This window comes from Choloepus didactylus, chromosome 4, assembly GCF_015220235.1.
Source record: "Choloepus didactylus isolate mChoDid1 chromosome 4, mChoDid1.pri, whole genome shotgun sequence".
Lineage (NCBI taxonomy): Eukaryota > Metazoa > Chordata > Mammalia > Pilosa > Megalonychidae > Choloepus > Choloepus didactylus.
This window is the reverse complement of record NC_051310.1, coordinates 110,940,643-110,962,744: the sequence shown is the minus strand read 5'-3', so window position 1 is coordinate 110,962,744 and position 22,102 is coordinate 110,940,643. Positions and strand designations below refer to the sequence as shown.

At 37.6% G+C, this 22,102-nt stretch overlaps 1 protein-coding gene across 4 annotated transcripts in view; it reads left to right on the top strand.

Annotated features, from left to right (window-relative positions):
• Positions 1 to 22,102, top strand: part of MAP2K5 (mitogen-activated protein kinase kinase 5) — a 320,772-nt gene that overhangs the window by 177,991 nt on the left and 120,679 nt on the right. For all 4 annotated transcript variants that reach the window (XM_037833600.1, XM_037833604.1, XM_037833603.1 and 1 more), the window contains 2 exons: positions 4,966 to 5,039; positions 6,002 to 6,052. In XM_037833600.1, coding sequence (XP_037689528.1) covers positions 4,966 to 5,039; positions 6,002 to 6,052 — 125 coding nt within the window. The remainder of the gene's footprint in view (positions 1 to 4,965; positions 5,040 to 6,001; positions 6,053 to 22,102) is intronic.

Here is a 22,102-nt window from a genome sequence, read left to right as displayed (position 1 = left end):
TTTTGTAAACAAAATTGTATTGGCCACAGCCATGTCCATGCATTTACATATTGTCTATGGCTGCTTTTGCACTGTAGAGGCAGAGTTGAATAGTTGTAACAAAGACCATATGGCCCTCCAAACCTAAAATATTTGCTGTATGGCCCTTTACAGAAACGGTTTGCCAAAACCTGGCATAGAAGCTAATAGTAGAGGTAACATGGAATTCTAAAAATAGCTCAGCTTATCCAAAAGAAGGCAGGAAAAGAAGGAAAAAAGAACAGAGTACAGACGGGACAAACAGCAAGATGGAAATTTGAACCCAGCCTTATCAATAGTTATGTTAATTATAAATGGTCTAAACACTCCAATTACATGGCAGATGTTATCAGACTGGTTAAAGAAAGCAAGACCCAACTGTATACTGTCTGAAAGAGGCCCACTTTAAATATAATAACAGAGATATACCATCCAAACACTAATCATCAGACTGTTCAAAGCAAAAATTATAACAGCGTATTGTGGGGTTTATAATGTGTGTAGAAAAGGTTAATCTAACCTATAATAACAGAAACCAATCATTGGTTACCAGAGGCCAGGTGTGAAGCTGCAGTTGGCTGTAAAGGAGCACGAGGAAAGTTTAGTGTGACTGAAATGGTCCATATCCTGATTGTGGCAGTGATTACAATGGTGTATACATTTGTTAAACTAATCAAACTGTACATTAAAAGTGGCTGCAATAAAATTTATAATAAAAAGTAAAATTGATTTTAAAAAGGAAAGGGAAACAAGAAAATAAACTTCTCTTGAGATTGTCTGAACTTCCTAGTAGTTAAGTTAGTGGGTTTTTTCAGTTTATCTCAATCTTGTCCTGTAGACCAGGCTATATTAGATTAACTTGCCAAACTTAAAAACTGTCCCAAAGATTCTGATTCAGTAGCTTTGGGGTGAAACTCAGGAAGTTTTATTTTTTAAAATGCACAGCTAGGCTTGGGAACTATTTAACTGCCAGCACTTATTGTCTTTATAATAAGAAGCATGCCAGTTACTCAGGAGGAAAAATCCCATTTACAGCATACATAAGAAACATTGTTATCCTGAAATGTCATGTGCAGTCTTTTGGAATAAGAATATATCAACAGCTCCCTGGTCTGCATGCTTCTGGAAGGCAGAGATGAGAGGTCTACTTATGTTTTTCACTGTAGCACCTGACACCAAGTCTGGCACATGAGAAAGAGTCAAAAATATTTGTTGAATGAATATTTTTGAATGACTATAGATTCTTGTCAGAATGACGAATGTCATTCTGAACTGTATTCATTAATAGTGAAATGTATGCATTCTGAAGAGTGTTCCATGAATTAAAAAAAAAAGATGCAGCTCCTTCTCAGGCAGAATTTGTGATTTTTTGCAGGTGAGTATGTTTTCCCATCTTTTAGTAGAGACAACATTCATTTACCATTTGTTCAACAAATACTTATTGAGTGTCTCTTGTATGTACCAGGCACCATTCTAGTGCTTGGAATATAGTCGTGAACAAATCAGATCAAGTCTCTGCATTCATGGACCTTCTCATTTTGAGGGGAGGACCAAGAGTTGACAGATTTACACATTCAGATACAGTGTATCAATGGTTAAGGAGAACATTGAATCAGGGTAAGAGGGAAAAGGAGTGTCTGGGTGGGAAGGTATTTCCATTTCATACTGGGTGATTGAGGAAGGCTTCTCTTACAAACTTAACATATGAGCAGAAACCTAAAAGAAGTGAAGGAGTAAGCGTGTATATATATCTATATATATCTATATCTATAGATATAGATATATATAGATAAATATATATAGATATATATAAGCAGAGTGTTCCAGAGATATGGAACCACAAAGTGGGAACATGCCTGGCAGGGAGGCTAGTGGGATAGCAGAGTGGGCAGGGAGAGGAGTGGTGAAGATGAGAGCCCATAGGTAATGGGGGCCAGTTCATAAAGGGCCTTGGAGACCATTATGAGGACTTTGATTTTTGTATTAAGTTGGAAAGCCCTTGAAGGTTTCAGGCAGAGAAGTGATATGGTGTGATTTAGGTTTTAAAAGAATCACGTTAGCTGCTGTGTTGAACATAAGCTATAGTAGAGCAAAGATGAAAATAGGGAGACAAGTTGAGTAGCCTTGGTAAGGAGCAAGTACATATGGCCTGGTAAAAATGCTTCCTCATAAATGTTAAATTGGTTTTACAATTCTTCTTACTGGACTTGGGAAATTATTTTCTAGAATAGAAATGAAGTAGAATGAAGTAGATGCAGAAATCACTCTTCGCTTTGTTTAAAGGGGTCTGTTATGTCTGAATTATGTCTCAAGATAATATTAGGAGGCATTTATATTAGCCAATACAGTATATTGCTTAAAAAGCCATCAATTGGTGAGCAAGGTACTCTGCTTGGATGTATACATTCAAAGATATGTGGAGCATATTCCTATACTGATGAACTTATTACTTGGGATGATGATACCTATAATAGTAAACATGATAAGCAACTACTAGTATAAATTGCCATATGCTTGGTTCCAAACAAATGGTATAGAGAGCAAATGTTGTAGCAGTTCAAAGGAAGCAGTGACTTTCATAGCCTTGCATAGTTAGGGCAGCAGGGAGGTGGAGTACCTGAGTTGAAGGATGGGTAGGATTCAAGTAGTCAGAAAATATCCAAGAATGGGACATGAAGGGAGAGAAAACATGTCACATGAACAAAGGCCTAACAATGGATTTTTTTTTTTTTTTTTTTTTTTTTTGAGGCACGATTAAAACAGTCTAGTTGAAATGCAAAAGTTGGTTTGTGGATGACAGGAAGTCCACTACTTTCATAACAAAGTACTCCTGAAAACTAAGCTGAGAAGTGAATGTGCAAAATTCTGCTGTGAATAGTAGGCTTACATTGAAGTTAAAAAAAGATGCTATTGTTGGAGAACTGAAAAATACGGTAAAATCCTTACTTACACCTTGCCTTTTAGAATATAGTCTGACAGTTTTGTTGTTTTATTCTTCCTCTGCTGAGCCACTTAAGTCAAATGTGTGTCTGATTGAAGCTAAAGATTTTCTACTTTCAGCACACCTTGTGATTTCTAGAGAACAGCCCCATCTTCCAGGAGCTCAAAGTATTTGTTCATTAGCTGTCTCCATTTGATGTGGTGGCTTAAGGGTGGTTTAAGGGCACCGATATTTAAAAGAGCAGATTTTCCAGAGGAAAAATATTCAAAACTTGAGAATTAAATTTGGAAAAATAAAACAAGGCCAAGCTATGTAGAGTCTAACATTTCTTTCAGTTCAGCAAACAGTTATTTAGTGTTAGCTGTGGCCTGTCTTTGATATATTGTGCTGAATGTCCCTGTTATAAGAAGGGAATATTTTAACTTCCTCCTTAATGAGGTAGTGAAAGTGGTATGTTTAAGGTTTTAAAATGATGATGATAAGAATTATATTGAAATTGGGGAAAACTGGAGTTAGAGAGACCGGTTGGTGAGAGAACTTAAACCTGCCTACACCTACCAACTTTTATACAGAGACACCCCCACCCCCACCCCACCCAAAGGACAGGAATAGTGAATGTTAACTGAAATGCTCACTACAGAGACACGTTCTCCAGCTAACCCCACATCAGTGAAAGAAAATCATCAACATAAAATAATGCTATATTCTTGTGGTTTTCATTCATTTATTCATCCATCCATTCAACAGATATCTGTTTAACGCTTAACGTATACCAGACACCCTTGTAGGGGCTGTGAATATCAATAGAAGAGTCAATAAAAGAGACAAAGTCCCCGCCTTCACAGAGTTTACATTCTATTGTGAGTCAACTAGGCAACATGAATGTATGTGCCCAGCACTTGCCAAGCTCACTGACTGACATATAGTAAGTAGGGATCAGTAATTGTTGATTACTGAGTGTGAACTTGAAAATTGAGTACCTAATCTCAGCAAGATACTTTGTTGGGTACCCTTTTGCAGGGTGGAGAGTTGGGGGGAAATTTACTCTTAAAAAAATTTCTTTTAACTGTCATATGAACGATTATGAATCACTTGTTCAGTTTGGGAGTAAAGTTATATGGTGTATTAAATATAACCAGTTGTCTGTTCTAAACCACTTTTGCCACTGAAGACAAAGTGTGGAAGCAGGTGCTGCTCTGCACCATTAAAAGTAGTGTACTCTTGTCCCATTTGGATGGTTTGTACGGGCTCCCTGAATTCCTGAAAAGGCTCATTGTTGTCACTGATGATGCTTCACAGAAACCCTTTGTGTCATTATTTAGCAACTGACTGCTTTGGGGAAGGCTATGTCAATTCTTTTCTTAATGATAACTGCAGTCAAAAATGATGTAAGAGAAGAGAAGGATAAATGAAACAGAAAGACTGATAAGTACATGCATACACACACATACACCTCACATCTTTTGGCTGAATTTCTGAGTGATTAACATTTGTCATGTAAAATATGGGAAATAGCAATACTGCATTCATTTTTTCATTGTTCCTTTCAGATAATAACCACTTACCAGAAGTATACAAATATTTTTAACCTTGTTGTCTTCCCTTTGGCCTTACTGCTTCTTGGAGGGGGAGCTTGACACTGAGAGTAAAGCTTTTTCTGCAAGTTATTTGCCAGAAGATTACATTTTCTTATCTTCCTACTTTTCCTGAAATACTGGGAATAGGATGATCGGTGTATTTACTGTTGTTGAAGCTAAGATTTGATTTGACTTTCACTTGAGACAACCCTTGCTTTTGTAGAAGTCAAATATGGTTGGAAGTGTAGGAATTAGGTTCTTACATTTTGCCTCCAGAGAAAATGCTTTGCATTAAATTTGTGATTAGAATTTCAGGCTGAGCAGATGATGTCATTTCTGCAATATGGTATAACGTGTGTGTGCTTTTTTTTTTACAAGCACTGTAGATATGGAATTAGTTACATGGACTTTCTTCTGATTTCTTTTTAGATGTGAAGCCCTCCAACATGCTAGTAAACACAAGAGGACAGGTCAAGCTCTGTGATTTTGGAGTTAGCACTCAGGTAGGTCTCTTTCCTCTCAATCTGTTCTCCTCTCTGCAAATCCACTTTTTATCTTCCGTCTACTGTCTGGATTAAAAAATTGCCTAGCTGCCAGACAAACAGAACTTCTGCATCTTCTGCTTGGCTGGGAGTGTGTTATTCATTTTTAATCTCTGAGCGAGTTTCCTTCATCAGAATATGATTGTTCATTGTTTAATGACAGTAAAAACTGCTGATATTGTAATTACTACTTACGAATGGCAAACTTCATTGATATGCAGCTTTGATATGAAAGCGTTTTGGCCAGACAAAAGGGAGGGCAAAGTGGGAGCTGTGCCTGGGGAGCCCAACTGGCCCACAATAAAAATTAATATTGGGAGCAACAATGGTGGAGGGCCATTACAATGTGCAGCACAAATTTTAATTAATTTCCATTTTGGGCCTCCCCTGAGAACCCCAGTGATAGTGACCCATGAGCGTGCTGTGATGTTGATTTGAATTGCAGCCACCTTTACTCTCAGCCAAACACGAAGACCAAAACGAAGGTCATCGTTGTATTATGAGTTGTCAAAGTCTGTTATCCCTCCAGCGTATTTAGTGTTCATTTCATTCTAGCAATGCATGGGGCTTCATTCACTCTTGAGCCTTCTGACTAAAAAATGAATGTGCTCAAATTCTACTTCAAATTGACTTTTTATATCAGGCGGGTTTGGGGTACTAAAGCAATAAGCATCCTGCTTAAGTGAATTGTTTAAGGTTATCTGCTATAAACTGTAATGCTGTGCTTGTTTAAACTGGAAATCACATTTAAAAGAAAAGAGAGATTTAATCATTTTTAATGCCTTTGTAGATAAATTTGTTCCCTTTTACATAATTTTTAGTTGATTTATAGGAATGATGATTGTAGGTTAAATGAGGAATAATTGCCCATTTTATTTCCACATTATCTTTATATTGTTCTAACAGACTGCTTTGTCTCATAGCTGGTGAATTCTATAGCCAAGACGTATGTTGGAACAAATGCTTATATGGCGGTAAGTAAACTTATGCAAAAATAACATTTAAACTAACATCTTTATCTTTATGTACTTGGTAATGTATAATTCCTGAATTAATTCTACCACTTTAGCCTAACATCATAAATTACAAAGTCAATCCGATTTTTAAATCTTTCTAAAAGACATTAGGGTTTATACAGGAGCTACCAACTTATCTGACTTTGTTAACTTTAACTGGGTTGTTTCAAGTGTGAAATTGCTGAATTTTGAAGTTTAATCCTACAGGAAAATTGCACTTTATAGCATATTATCTATATATTGTATATATATCTATATAACATTGCCACACTGCTTATTTAATTAAACCTCAAGTATACCAAAATGTCAGTCAATAAGATGGGTTGTTTTTTCCAGAAATTCAAAAATGCTTTGTCACCAGATCAAAATTAAATTATTGATGTAACCAAATCTTACTTATGGATCTCTGAATGTAAGGGCTAGCACGCAATTTTCTTTAGAACTTGGTCCTTTATATTTTGTTTAGTTGTTGGACCCATGCCTATTATAACATACTTAGTTGCACTGTAATAAATTCACCAAGAATAAAAAGTGGAAGCATAGAACTGTTTCAATGATGGACGTGGATTTGGCTTTCACCTCCTTTTCTTTTTTTCTACATTTTGAGTAAGGGAAATTATTTGTGTCCATAAAAATGCTTTTTTTTTTTGTTCCCAGTATCACCTGAAGACTGGGAGGAGGGCTGTGGGAGGCAAGCAGGAAGCTTATGTAATACCATTTTGGAGCAAAGTTTTGTTTTCTTTTAACATCTTAAGGTTAAATTTTTTAATGAGAGCTCTAGTTTTATTTAGGTAGTCCTTTTCACTTCTAATATTTGTATCTAATATCTAACATATCTAATATATAAATATTAGAAGTGAAAAGGACTACCTAAATAAAGCTAGAGCCCTGATTTTAAAATGAGGGCTCACTTATTTGTTTATATATCATGGAGTTAAGGATGTTAGTATGGATAAAACCCTGAATCTTATTCACTGTGTTCTTTGTTCTGTAATATCTTGATGAAAAGTGTTAACATGGATAGAACTCTGGATCTTATTCTCAGAAAAATACAAAGTATTTTGTTTTCATTCAGATATCAGAATAGTTCATTGTTTTTTAAAGAAAATTCATTTTTTCCCCTTTTTCTAGGTAAGTTGGAAAAAATTGAATTTATTTGTCTTTATAAAACATCACCTTTCTGACTCTATCCAGGTTAGATGAGATAGGTGAGCTACCTTTATAGATAACAAAACCCTGCTGAATGCTCTTGTTTCAGTCTTTGAAAGAATACAGAGCACTATGAATTTAAAAAAAAAAAAAACAGAGCTATAAATGAAACAACTTCTCAGCTACCCATCATGTTCTGATAATTAAATTGCATTGTTTGAATGTACAAATCCAGATTACAGTTGTCTTCCCCAGGTGTACATTAAGGAAATTACTTTTTTTCCTTTTTTTAATGGATGAATGTGATGCATCCATACGTTAATTGAAAATGTAAGGATTAAAATTATGAAACCTTAGCTCAGATTGGAAAAGCTGAAATTGCTGTGCTCCTTGGGTGAATGAATTCTAGTCATCAGCTTTATAGTTCAAGGTGTAAAATGTATACAACTTGATAGTGAGAGCTAGAGCTTCTGTTTCAATTCAACAGGCTCTCCGCCAACTGCTTGCCTATATGGTGTGAGATCAAAGATTGGGGGAAAAGAGAATTTGGCAATAACATTTATTATTATGTAATATGTATTAGTCCCTATCTTCCATCAGCTTACAGTCTTGTGATGCAGAAGGGCTGGGCTTGCTTTTTTTGTTGTTTTTTCTTTAAACTATGATTGGTACACACATTTTAGCTGGTCTGTTTTGTAACTTCTAGTTCTACATGAGGAAACTGAGGCACAGAGAAGTTGAGTGACTTACCCAGTTTCACATGGCTAATAAGTACCAGCATCAGGATTCAAATCTAAGTATCAACCTCCAGAGCCTAAGCTCTTAACTTCTGTGCGTCTTATTACATCCCATTATTTATGTGTCTCTCTCAATCTAGCTTCTATGCTTCTCGGGCAGGATTTATTATGCTCATTCTCTATATCCAGTCCTTCATACAGTGCTAAATGAATGAATTGGTTCATGAAGTCTGCATTCCAAAAGTGACTTACTCACTATTTATAAGCAGAGCATTTAAGTTTTTGTATTAAGTATTTTACTTGTATTATAGTGCATAAGAAGACCCCAAATTACTCAAATACAACGAGCCAGGCCACTCAAGTATTGGGAAGAAAATAAATCAGAAAGAAATAGGCCTACGTATATGAGCAATCTCACTTCATTCTCCTATATCCTGAATTGTAAGGTACTAGAAAAATGATAATTAGGAAAAAGTCAGTGAGGCTCCTGAAGATTCTAAATTATTTTAAAAAAATAGGAACACATTTAAAAAAAAAAACTAGGATCACATTTAGCAATAGCACTTGTAGGAAACTTGAGAAGTCATCTGGTCCAGCCTCCTTATTGACAAATGAGGAGATTGAGGCCTGGACAATGAAATGGCTTGTTCAAGGACACACTACTTTTTAAGGGCAGATAATTAGGTTCAACAGCAAAATCCAAAGCAAAAATATTTTTCAACACCTTTTTAACAAATTTCTTCTAGAAGGCTGACAAAAAGGGGTCCAGAAGGCTTTGGGGCTTATATTTAAACTCCTTTCTCAGAAATTCTAATTAATTAAAATTTTACTCTATTTAAGGTAGAAACTTTAACCCACTATTCAGTCATTGTGGTTTGTTAGAATTTTTAAAAACTCAAATCTAACTTGGATATCACTTTATGAATAACAAGCTTTGGATTAAAAGCCAATCTTACATACGGCAAATGGCCACAGTATAATAAACCCAAGTCAACAGTAGTCCTAAAAACCCTAAAGAATACCCAGATCCCTGTCTGAGACTCTATAAAAATTTCACTCACTAAGTTTATTCTTCAGAAACTTAAATCCTCCAGAGAGCTCCTATGCCAGCTAAGTACCAAAACCCAGGGGCAATAGCCTCTTCAAGAACATCAACCAGATGCATCCCCCTTTCCCATAATGTCAACACCCCTTTTCAACATGAACAAGTTAGGGTGGTCACTGCCTAGACATCCCTGAAAATCAGGGAAGTGATTAAACTAGAGGACAGGGTAGTAACAGACATGATGGAGTTTAACAAAGGATAGTGAACACTGAATCTCTATATAACAATTTTCTTTTTCTTGGTTGCTAGCATATTAGAATAGCTATAAGGAAAGACCTGAAATGGTGGAACTGTAACCCAAAGGATCCTTTGAAATTTGCTCTGTAGCTATTTGTTAAATTGTAACTTGAAAGTTATCACTTTCAAGTGATAACTTTGTATATATATTATATTTCACAATAAGGAGATAACTGAAACTATGGTACTGTAACTCATAACATTTTGGAAATTCCCTATATAATTACTTCTTAAATTGTACTTTGAAAGTTATTACCTTTTTGCATATGTGTTATTTTTCACAATAAGGAAATAACTGAAACTGGAACTGTAACCCATAACATTCTCTGATTTGCTCTCTAACTACTTGTTAAATTGCACTTGGAAAGTTAACACTTCTATGTATATAAATTATATTCCACAATAAAAAATAAGATTAAAAAAACAATAATTTAAAAACAAAAACAAAAACATGGTAAGTGTTTCGGTTTGCTAATGCTGCTGGAATGCAATATATCCAAAAAAAAAAAAAAAAAGAGCCCATTTAAAAAATACCTGTCACTTGCTGTTTAGGATCAGAAAGTCAGTCTAAATGATCATTTTTATCACTTGAATTTTTTTTTCCATCCAAATTATTCCTATCCTTGGAAATCGTCTTTACCCTGAGTAACAGCCATGTGGGTTGCATGATCCAACTCAACTGACCATGCTCATACAGTGTTGGTGATGGAAGTGGTGATGATTAGAAGGAGGCTAATATTTACTGAGCATTCCCATGTGCCACATGCTGGACCAAGCACGTTACATGGATTCATTTGATCTTCACACAGCCCTGTGAGGTATAGGTAATTTATTATTATTAATCATCTCATTTTACACATTAGGAGACCAAAAATGAATTAACTATAACTAGACCAGGATCTTAGAATTGACAAACAGTGAGAGTCAAGACTTAGTTTGGAGGCCAGCTTTTAATTTCTAGTAGTAGCAGGTAAGCTCATTTAGATTAACTCTTCTGCTGAAAAAATGCCATTTAAAATATTGTTTAAACTATTTCAAATGAACCAGAGAGTTAAAAAGTCAAAGAGGAACTCCAGGACAATTTTTGGTTTTAATCCCACAACAGAGGAAAGCAGAACATCCAAGTACCAAAGCTACTCATCTTTGACGGCATTTGCCTATACCATCCTCAGGATAGACGGGTGGAAGTCAAGCTCCAGAGCCCACCTAAGGCAGAGGTGCTCAAAGGAGACACCTTATCATACTGGGACCTTAAAGGGTTCACTATCAGTGTAAGGACAAACCAGATCTAAAGCTGCTACTTCTCCCCCGATCTCAGGGAACTGAAGGCAAGGCTTTTCAGAACTAAGCAGAGAAGCAGAAGGAAAAAGGAAAAGGTTGAGGCCATAGACTGGCTTTGGAAGATTTGCATCCTGGTTATGTGTACATGGCCTGAGTTGACAAGGAACTTCTTGCAGAGAACGTTTTTTCAAGTGGTCCTGGCTATTACCACCCCCAGATGCCTGTCAGAAACAAACACAAAACCTCTCTTGAGGTTAATCCTCAGAGAACCTCTCCCAAAATTTATTCAAGAGCAAAAACTAGCAAACAGTCAAAGAAAACCAGTGCACAAGGAAACAAAGCAACATGAAGGAGAACCAGCAGGAACAACAAGCTTCAGAACCAAATGCACATACAATTAAGATCCCAGATTTTTAAATAACTGTGCTTGTCATATTTAAAGAAATATGTCACAAACTCAAAAATATCTTAAATTATAAAAGTCACATAGATTTGAAAAAAGTCCCAAAAAAACTTCTAGAAATGAAAAATGTATCAACTGAAATTAAAAATTCATTGTATTCAGCAGCAAGTTGGACAAAACAGAAGAAAAAATAAGTGAACTGGAAGATAGCTCTGAACAAGGGACAGTCTGACTCCTTAGCCCTTGTTTAACCAGTAAGCTCTACTACCCACACAGGGATCTTTCTGACTTTAAAACAGTGTGATATACTTTGATTACATGCCAGCCTAAAAAGTTTTTGTGCATACTTTATAAGTTTTCTGAATACTCTCTCACCAGAAACTCCTTTTTTTCAGAAGTGATGAAGAGTGTACATTGGTATCTTCCTGCTTTTGACACATAAACCCTGGGGTATTGTGTTGTAAACACAGACAATTCCTGAGTCACAGTGGTCAGTCCTTATCTCTGTCCTTGGATAGCTGGAAAGAGTGTGAATGCCAGCTCAGAGCCACTGCTCTTTAAGAGCCTCTGTAAATTCTGCCTTTTAGATCATCACTACTCCTCACTGTTCCTATTGAGAACAGACCAATCCCCTCTCAACACACACTCTCTCTCTCTCTCTCTTTCTCTCTCTCTCTCTCTCTCTCTCTCTTTCTCTCTCTTAAACCTCAGTATAGAGGTGCTTCAGATGAGAGTCATGTTTTTCCTATTATTAAGCCTTTTCACACTAGTGGTAGCTGTCATGTCAGAAAGCAACCCCAGCTTTAGCTTTTTAACTGCAAAATGTCCATCACAGACCTTCTGTTATTGGTATGGTACCTCATGATTGGTTTTGCTTTGTTTCATTTTGTTTTAAAGAGGAGAGGATAGGGCAGTCCACTTGGCCTTCAAGTGTGAGCACAGCTTTGTATTGTGCAGCCTCGGGTCATCAGGGCCTGGCTCCATAAATGCAGAGTGTATTAGGGCTTATCTTATGCCTTAAGTCAGTTTTAGGGGCCTGGGTGCATTTCCCAGTCTCTGTCTACCTTATGAGTTCTCCAGGATAGACCCCTGGAACTTGTTACCTACTTTTTGCTGAGCAATCTACTTCAAGCACTGTCACAACAGTAATCTCATTTTGTTAGCTTATTGTAAGACTAATTTCTGCAATGAGAAATTGTCACAGTCTTATCCTCAAGGAGTTCTCTTATGTGAACATTATCACTTTTCCTGTGTTTTCTTTTTTAAATTAATTTTTCTATGCTTTATTTTCAGTTTGCAGTTTGTGTTTGCTTTCAATGTTCAATAGGCAAATATAATGAATGTATTTAATGCCATTATTGGTCATTGGGAAATTTTTTTTTTTTTTTGTTTTTTTTTTTATATTTCTAACCTTTACTCTGTTGTTGCTGAAGACATGAATTGAATGTTGAACAGTCATACCACGCTGTCACTTTCTAAATGTATTACATATCCTTTTTTTTTTAATCAACATTTTATTGAGATATATTCACATACCACGCAGTCATACAAAACAAATTGTACTTTCGATTGTTTACAGTACCATTACATAGTTGTACATTCATCACCTAAATCAATCCCTGACACCTTCATTAGCACACACACAAAAATAACAAGAATAATAATTAGAGTGAAAAAGAGCAATTGAAGTAAAAAAGAACACTGGGTACCTTTGTCTGTTTGTTTGCTTCCCCTACTTTTCTACACATCCATCCATAAACTAGACAAAGTGGAGTTTGGTCCTTATGGCATTCCCAATCCCACTGTCACCCCTCATAAGCTACATTTTTATACAACTGTCTTCGAGATTCATGGGTTCTGGGTTGTAGTTTAATAGTTTCAGGTATCCACCACCAGCTACCCCAATTCTTTAGAACCTAAAAAAGGTTGTCTAAAGTGTGCGTAAGAGTGCCCACCAGAGTGATCTCTCGGCTCGTTTTGGAATCTCACTGCCACTGAAGCTTATTTCATTTCCTTTCACATCCCCCTTTTGGTCAAGAAGATGTTCTCCATCCCACGATGCCGGGTCTACATTCCTCCCCGGGAGTCATATTCCACGTTGCCAGGGAGATTCACTTCCCTGGGTGTCTGATCCCACGTAGGGGGGAGGGCAGTGATTTCACCTTTCAAGTTGGCTTAGCCAGAGAGAGAGGGCCACATCTGAGCAACAAAGAGGCATTCAGGAGGAGACTCTTAGGCACAAATACAGGGAGGCCTAGCCTCTCCTTTGCAGCAACCGTCTTCCCAAGGGTAAAACTTATGGTAGAGGGCTCAACCCATCAAACCACCAGTCCCCTATGTCTGTGGTCATGTTAGCAACCTTGGAGGTGGGGTAGGCAAATACCCCTGCATTCTCCACAGGCTCCTCAAGGGGGCACTACATCTTTTTTTTTTTTTTTCCTTGTTTGTCTTTTTTCTTTTTTCTTTTTTTTTTTTAACTTTCCCTTCTTTTTTAAATCAACTGTATGAAAAAAAAAAGTTAAAAAGAAAACAAACATACAATAAAAGAACATTTCAAAGAGACCATAACAAGGGAGTAAGAAAAAGACAACTAACCTAAGATAACTGCTTGACTTCCAACATGTTCCTACTTTACCCCAAGAAAGTTACATAATATAGCAACATTTCAGTGAACTTGTTCCTACTACATCCATCAGAAATTAACAGACCATAGTCATTTCTGGGCATCCCCAGAACGTTAAATGGCTTATCTGTTCTTCTTGGATTATTGTTCCCCCTTCCTTAATTGCTCTCTACTGCTAGTTCCCCTACATTCTACATTATAAACCATTTGTTTTACATTTCTCAAAGTTCACATTAGTGGTAGCATATAATATTTCTCTTTTTGTGCCTGGCTTATTTCGCTCAGCATTATGTATTCAAGGTTCATCCATGTTGTCATATGTTTCACCAGATCGTTCCTTCTTACTGCCGCGTAGTATTCCATCGTGTGTATATACCACATTTTATTTATCCACTCATCTGTTGAAGGACATTTGGGTTGTTTCCACCTCTTGGCAATTGTGAATAATGCTGCTATGAACATTGGCGTGCAGATATCTGTTCGTGTCACTGCTTTCCGATCTTCCGGGTATATACCGAGAAGTGCAATCGCTGGATCGAATGGTAGCTGTATATCTAGTTTTCTAAGGAACTGCCAGACTGACTTCCAGAGTGGCTGAACCATTATACAGTCCCACCAACAATGAATAAGAGTTCCAATTTCTCCACATCCCCTCCAGCATTTGTAGTTTCCTGTTTGTTTAATGGCAGCCATTCTAACCGGTGTTAGATGGTATCTCATTGTGGTCTTAATTTGCATCTCTCTAATAGCTAGTGAAGCTGAACATTTTTTCATGTGTTTCTTGGCCATTTGTATTTCCTCTTCAGAGAACTGTCTTTTCATATCTTTTGCCCATTTTATAATTGGGCTGTCTGTACTATTGTCATTGAGTTGTAGGATTTCTTTGTATATGCAAGATATCAGTCTTTTGTCAGATACATGGTTTCCAAAAATTTTTTCCCATTGAGTTGGCTGCCTCTTTACCTTTTTGAGAAATTCCTTTGAGGTGCAGAAACTTCTAAGCTTGAGGAGTTCCCATTTATCTATTTTCTCTTTTGTTGCTTGTGCTTTGGGTGTAAAGTCTAGGAAGTGGCCTCCTAATACAAGGTCTTGAAGATGTTTTCCTACATTATCTTCTAGGAGTTTTATGGTACTTTCTTTTATGTTGAGATCTTTGGTCCATTTTGAGTTAATTTTTGTGTAGGGGGTGAGGTAGGGGTCCTCTTTCATTCTTTTGGATATGGATATCCAACTCTCCCAGCCCCATTTGTTGAAAAGACCGTTATGGCTCAGTTCGGTGACTTTGGAGGCCTTATCAAAGATCAGTCGGCCATAGATCTGAGGGTCTATCTCTGAATTCTCAATTCGATTCCATTGATCTATATGTCTATCTTTGTGCCAGTACCATGCTGTTTTGGCAACTGTGGCTTTATAATAAGCTTCAAAGTCAGGGAGTGTAAGTCCTCCCACTTCGTTTTTCTTTTTTAGAGTGTCTTTAGCAATTCGAGGCATCTTCCCTTTCCAAATAAATTTGATAACTAGCTTTTCCAAGTCTGCAAAGTAGGTTGTTGGAATTTTGATTGGGATTGCATTGAATCTGTAGATGAGTTTGGGTAGAATTGACATCTTAATGACATTTAGCCTTCCTATCCATGAACATGGAATATTTTTCCATCTTTTAAGGTCCCCTTCTATTTCTTTTAGTAGAGTTATGTAGTTTTCTTTGTATAGGTCTTTTACATCTTTGGTTAAGTTTATTCCTAGGTACTTGATTTTTTTAGTTGCTATTGAAAATGGTATCTTTTTCTTGAGTGTCTCTTCAGTTTGTTCATTTCTAGCATATAGAAACATTACTGACTTATGTGCTTTAATCTTGTATCCCGCTACTTTGCTAAATTTGTTTATTAGCTCTAGTAGGTGTATCGTTGATTTCTCAGGGTTTTCTAGATATAAGATCATATCATCTGCAGACAATGACAGTTTTACTTCTTCTTTTCCAATTTGGATGCCTTTTATTTCTTTGTCTTGCCGGATTGCCCTGGCTAGCACTTCCAGCACAATGTTGAATAACAGTGGTGACAGCGGGCATCCTTGTCTTGTTCCTGATCTTAGAGGGAAGGCTTTCAGTCTCTCACCATTGAGTACTGTGCTGGCTGTGGGTTTTTCATATATGCTCTTTATCATGTTGAGGAAGTTTCCTTCAATTCCTACCTTTTGAAGTGTTTTTATCAAAAAGGGATGTTGGATTTTGTCAAATGCTTTTTCAGCATCTATTGAGATGATCAATTGATTTTTCCCTTTCGAGTTTTTAATGTGTTGTAATACATTGATTGTTTTTCTTATGTTGAACCATCCTTGCATGCCTGGAATGAACCCCACTTGGTCATGATGTATGATTTTTTTTTTTAATCTTCATTTTATTGAGATATATTCATATACCACGCAGTCATACAAAACAAATCGATGTATGATTTTTTTAATGTGTCTTTGGATTCGATTTGCAAGTATTTTGTTGAGGATTTTTGCATCTATATTCATTAGGGAGATTGGCCGGTAGTTTTCCTTTTTTGTAGCATCTTTGCCTGGTTTTGGTATTAGATTGATGTTAGCTTCATAAAATGAGTTAGGTAGTGTTCCATTGTTTTCAATGTTTTGAAAGAGTTTGAGTAAGATTGGTGTCAGTTCTTTCTGGAAAGTTTGGTAGAATTCCCCTGTGAAGCCATCTGGCCCTGGGCATTTATTTGTGGGAAGATTTTTGATGACTGATTGGATCTCTTTGCTTGTGATGGGTTGGTTGAGGTCTTCTATTTCTTCTCTGGTCAGTCTAGGTTGTTCATATGTTTCCAGGAAATTGTCCATTTCTTCTACATTATCCAGTTTGTTGCCATACAGTTGTTCATAATATCCTCTTATAATTTTTTTAATTTCTTCAGGATCTGCAGTTATGTCACCTTTTTCATTCATTATTTTGTTTATATGGGTCTTCTCTCTTTTTGATTTTGTCAGTCTAGCTAGGGGCTTGTCAATCTTGTTGATCTTCTCAAAGAACCAACTTTTGGTGATATTTATCCTCTCTATTGTTTTTTTGTTCTCTATGTCATTTATTTCTGCTTTAATCCTTGTTATTTCTTTTCTTCTACTTGGTTTAGCATTGGTTTGCTGTTCATTTTCTAGCTTCTTCAGTTGATCCATTAGTTCTCCGATTTTGGCTCTTTCTTCCTTTTTAATATATGCGTTTAGTGCTATAAATTTCCCCCTTAGCACTGCTTTTGCTGCATCCCATAGGTTTTGGTATGTTGTGTTCTCATTTTCATTCGTCTCTATATATTTAGCAATTTCTCTTGCTATTTCTTCTTTAACCCACTGATTGTTTAGGAGTGTGTTGTTTAACCTCCAGGTATTTGTGAATTTTCTAAGTCTCTGATGGTTATTGACTTCTAATTGTATTCCATTGTGGTCAGAGAATGTGCTTTGAATAATTTCAATCTTTTTAAATTTATTGAGGCTTGTTTTATGTCCCAGCATATGATCTATTCTGGAGAAAGTTCCGTGAGCACTAGAAAAGTATGTGTATCCTGGTGATTTGGGATGTAATGTCCTGTAGATGTCTGTTAAATCTAATTCATTTATCAGATTGTTTAGGTTTTCAATTTCCTTATTGGTCTTCTGTCTGGTTGATCTATCTATAGGAGAGAGTGATGTGTTGAAGTCTCCCACAATTATTGTGGAAACATCAATTGCTTCCTTTAGTTTTGCCAGTGTTTCTCTCATGTATTTTGTGGCACCTTGATTGGGTGCATAGACATTTACGATTGTTATTTCTTCTTGCTGAATTGCCCCTTTTATTAGTATGTAGTGGCCTTCTTTGTCTGTCAAAACATCCCTGCATTTGAAGTCTATTTTATCTGAGATTAATATTGCTACACCTGCTTTCTTTTGGCTGTAGCTTGCATGAAATATTTTTTTCCATCCTTTCACTTTCAGTTTCTTTGTGTCCCTGTGTCTAAAATGAGTCTCTTGTATGCAACGTATTGATGGTTCATTTTTTTTGATCCATTCTGCGAATCTATATCTTTTAATTGGGGAGTTTAATCCATTTACATTCAACGTTAAATCCGTGAAGGCATTTCTTGAATCAGCCATCTTATCCTTTGGTTTATGTTTGCCATATTTTTCCCTCTCTCTATTAATATCTTTTATTGTACCCATACCGAATCTCTTTAGTACTGAACCTTTCTCCAAGTCTCTCTGTCCTGTCTTTGTTTCTCTGTCTGTAGGGCTCCCTTTAGTATCTCCAGTAGGGCAGGTCTCTTGTTAGCAAATTCTCTCAGCATTTCTTTGTCTGTGAAAAATTTAAGCTCTCCCTCAAATTTGAAGGAGAGCTTTGCTGGATAAAGTATTCTTGGCTGGAAATTCCTGTCACTCAGAATTTTAAATATATCGTGCCACTGCCTTCTCGCCTCCATGGTGGCTGCTGAGTAGTCACTACTTAGTCTTATGTTGTTTCCTTTGTATGTGGTGAATTGCTTTTCTCTTGCTGCTTTCAGAACTTGCTCCTTCTCTTCTATGTTTGACAGTGTGATCAGTATATGTCTCGGAGTGGGTTTTTTTGGATTTATTCTATTTGGAGTTCGCTGAGCATTTATGATTTGTGTATTTATGTTGTTTAGAAGATTTGGGAAGTTTTCCCCAACAATTTCTTTGAATACTCTTCCTAGACCTTTACCCTTTTCTTCCCCTTCTGGGACACCAATGAGTCTTATATTTGGACGTTTCATATTATCTGTCATATCCCTGAGGTCCATTTCGAGTTTTTCAATTTTTTTCCCCATTCTTTCTTTTATGCTTTCATTTTCCATTCTGTCATCTTCCAGGTCACTGATTCGTTGTTCAACTTCCTCTAGTCTTGTACTATGAGTGTCCAGAATCTTTTTAATTTGGTCAACAGTTTCTTTAATTTCCATAAGATCATCCATTTTTTTATTTAGTCTTGCAATGTCTTCTTTACGCTCTTCTAGCGTCTTCTTGATTTCCTTCATATCCCGTACTATGGTCTCATTGTTCATCTTTAGTTCTTTGAGTAGCTGCTCTAGGTGCTGTGTCTCTTCTGGTCTTTTGATTTGGGTGCTTGGGCTTGGGTTATCCATATCATCTGGTTTTTTCATATGCTTTATAATTTTCTGTTGTTTTTGGCCTCGTGGCATTTGCTGAACTTGATAGGGTTCTTTTAGGGTTTGTAGACCTATTGAAGTCCTTATCTCTAATTTATCAGATCTACAGCTTCGTGGAGTACACTTTCTCTAACTAACCAGCAGGTGGCGTCCACGAGCCACCTGTTCTCCACAAGCCAGTTCTCCCCTGCTTAACCTTTTTGGTGAGTGGGGGAGTGAGTCTTGTGGGGCCCAATTGGTGTACCAAGCTTGCGTGTGTAGTTGGTGTTGCCTGCCCTGTATGTGGGGCGTGTTTCTGGGCAGTCGGGGAGGGGGGTGGCCCTAACAATCAAATCTCCCTGATGATCCTAGAGTTTTAAAGCTGCTGCAATAGTCTAATCCTTCAGTTCAGTCCTGCCACAGTTTGTCTCTGCCACTGACCCACAAGTCTTTGGTATTGGCGTATGGCTCCTGAGACTTGCAAGTGGGCCCCTCTTCCAGGCTGTGCACCCCGGGTCCTCTGTTGAGGGATGACTGTGCTATGTCACAGGTGAGTGCTGTCCCCCCAGGGCAGTTCTGGGCTGCTGGGCTGTGTAGGGAGGCTCCCAGTCTGCTCAAATGATGGCTGAATGGGGCTTTGTTAATTCACACTGCTCCACCTTCCCAGTTCTGGGACATTCAGCTGAGGTTGCAGGGAAGGCTAATGTCCACGCCCAGTTTTGTGGTGTGTGCCTGTTATTTGAAGCACTTCCGTCACACTGGGTTGTCTGGGGCAGCTCTGGGCTATGGGGCTGGCGATGGGCAGGAGTGTTTCCTGTTCACCTGGATGGTGGCTGTGAGCGGACACCCCCCTTTTCTTGGGAAGTTGTGTTGTTTAGTGAATTTTCTCAGCCACTGGATTATTGCCTTTTGTCTCAGAGCTCTCTTAGTTCTGCTCTTGACTTGACGTGCCCAAATTGCAATTCTTTGAAGCTTTCTGTATTGGGCTTCTTAGAGTAATTGTTTTAGAAAAAGAAAAAAGGATTTAAAAAAAAAAAAAAAAAAAAAAACGGCCCTCCTCAGAGATCTAATGGGTTATTGAAATGCTAATAGACAAAGCAACCAGGGCCATTAAGGAAAGGTCCACAGGGCAGAGAGATCAGCTTTGCTTCGGGATTTGCATATGCGCCTCAAGGCCTGAGCTCCACCCTTCCCCTTTCTGTGTTCACCAGAACTCCGAAAATCCTCTGCTTTTATTTTGGAGTTTTTCGTGTTGTTTTTTTTTCTATGCCTGTCTCCTCCCTGCTGGGCTGGCTGCTCTCAGAGTCTCTGGTGTCTGGTCTCAGTCTATCTGTGGTTGGAGTTTGAATCAGTAGAATGAGTTTCCGATAAGAGCAGCCACTGCAGTTCTCCCTTCTCCTTCCCGGAGCTGACAGCCCCTCCTCCCCCGGGACTGAGCCTGGCAGGGAGGGGCGCGGGTCCCCTGGCCGCAAAAACTTACAGATTTCGCTGATCTCAGCAGTTCCACGTTTTCATGAGTGTTGTATGAAGTATGCCCAAAGACAGATTGCTCTGTGGTGTCCAGTCCACGCAGTTCCTGGCTTTTTACCTACTTTCCTGGAGGAGTAACTAAAACTTACAGCTCACCAGTCTGCCATCTTCTGGGAAATGTTTTATATGTTGGTTACTCATGTTTGTTTTTGCTGTATTCTATACAGCAAAACTGTCAGTGGTTGACTGTCAGTGGAATGAAGAAAGGGAGAGAGGAAGGAAAGAAGGGACAGAGATGAAGGCAACATTTGGTTATGGTTTTATTTTTCAGTAATTTTTGACAATTTTAGAATTCTGTGTTTGCTGGAAGTTCTTGATGGACTTGAATGGCAATAATGTATGGGGAAATTATATTAACAGAGAAAGAATACTACAAGGAGCTTAATTATTAGTTCATACTTAAAACCGAATGTGCATTAATCGTATGTCACATGCCTTCAGTCAGCACACATTGATGGCTCATCAGTTATGAGCCAAGCATGGTACTAGGTATGAGATAATAAAATACTCGCGTTGCCTGTTGGGGGTAACAGCCTAGAAAACGGATGATTATAAAACAGTGTGACAGATAAAAAGTAAAGACACGAACAGCATTTCAATGAAGTACAGAAGCAGTAATTCTTAATTCTGCCTCAGGAGGGAAATGCTTCACAAAAAAAAGTGGCCTTTGTCAAGGTCTGTAAAGGGGTACCTGTAAGGGAAGGCAGGGATACATAAAAGGTCGTTGACCCTCCAGGGAACAAGGAAAAGTTTAATGATTGAAGCTAAGTAAACCAAAGAATCACCTAGGGAAATTATTTTTAAAATGAAGGTCCTCAGACCCACACCTAAAGATTCTGACTCAAAGGTTCATTTGTAATAAGCACCTCATGGAGTTCTATGATGGGTAGTCCAAAGACCACATTCAAGAAATACTGACCAGATTGAAACTATGCTTGGGCTTTCTGACTTCTAATTTGGGGGGCCTTTTTTTTTTTTAATTTGTTTTTTATTTGATAGATTGCTAGAGAGTGATAGAATGTGTTTTGTTTCTCTCATAAGTTACATACTGTTGCTATGTTCTTTTTTTTTTTCAATTCTTTTATTGAGAAATATTCACATACCATGCAATCATCCATGGTGTACAAACAGCTGTTCACAGTGCCGTCTTATAGTTGTGCATTCATCACCCCAATCTATTTGAACATTTTCCTTATACCAGGAAGACTCAGAATCAGAATAAAAAATAAAAATAAATAAATAAATAAATAAACCACCCAGATCACACACACACACACACACCCCCATCCCACCCTATTTTTCATTTGGCTTTTGTCCCCATTTTTCTTCTCATCCATCCATACACTGGATAAAAGAAGTGTGATCCACAGGGTTTTCACAATCACACTTGTTACCCATTGTAAGCTACACTGTTATACAATTGTCTTTAAGAGTCAAGGCTGCTGGGTTGGAGTTTGATAGTTTCAGGTATTTACTTCTAGCTATTCCAATATATTAAAACCTAAAAAGTGCTATCTATATAGTGCTTAAGAATGCCTACCAGAGTGACCTCTCGACTCCATTGAAATCTCTCAGCCACTGAAGCTCAGATTTGTTTCATTTTGCATCCCCCTTTTGGTAAAGATGTTCTCAATCCCACGATGCTGGGTCCAGATTCATCCCCGGGAGTCATATCCTGCCTTGCCACAGAGATTTACACCCCTGGGAGTCAGGTCCCACGTAGGGGAGAGGGCAGCAAGGTCACCTGCCAAGGTGGCTTAGTTAGAGAGAGAGGGCCACATCTGAGCAACAAAGAGGCACTTAGGGGGAGACTC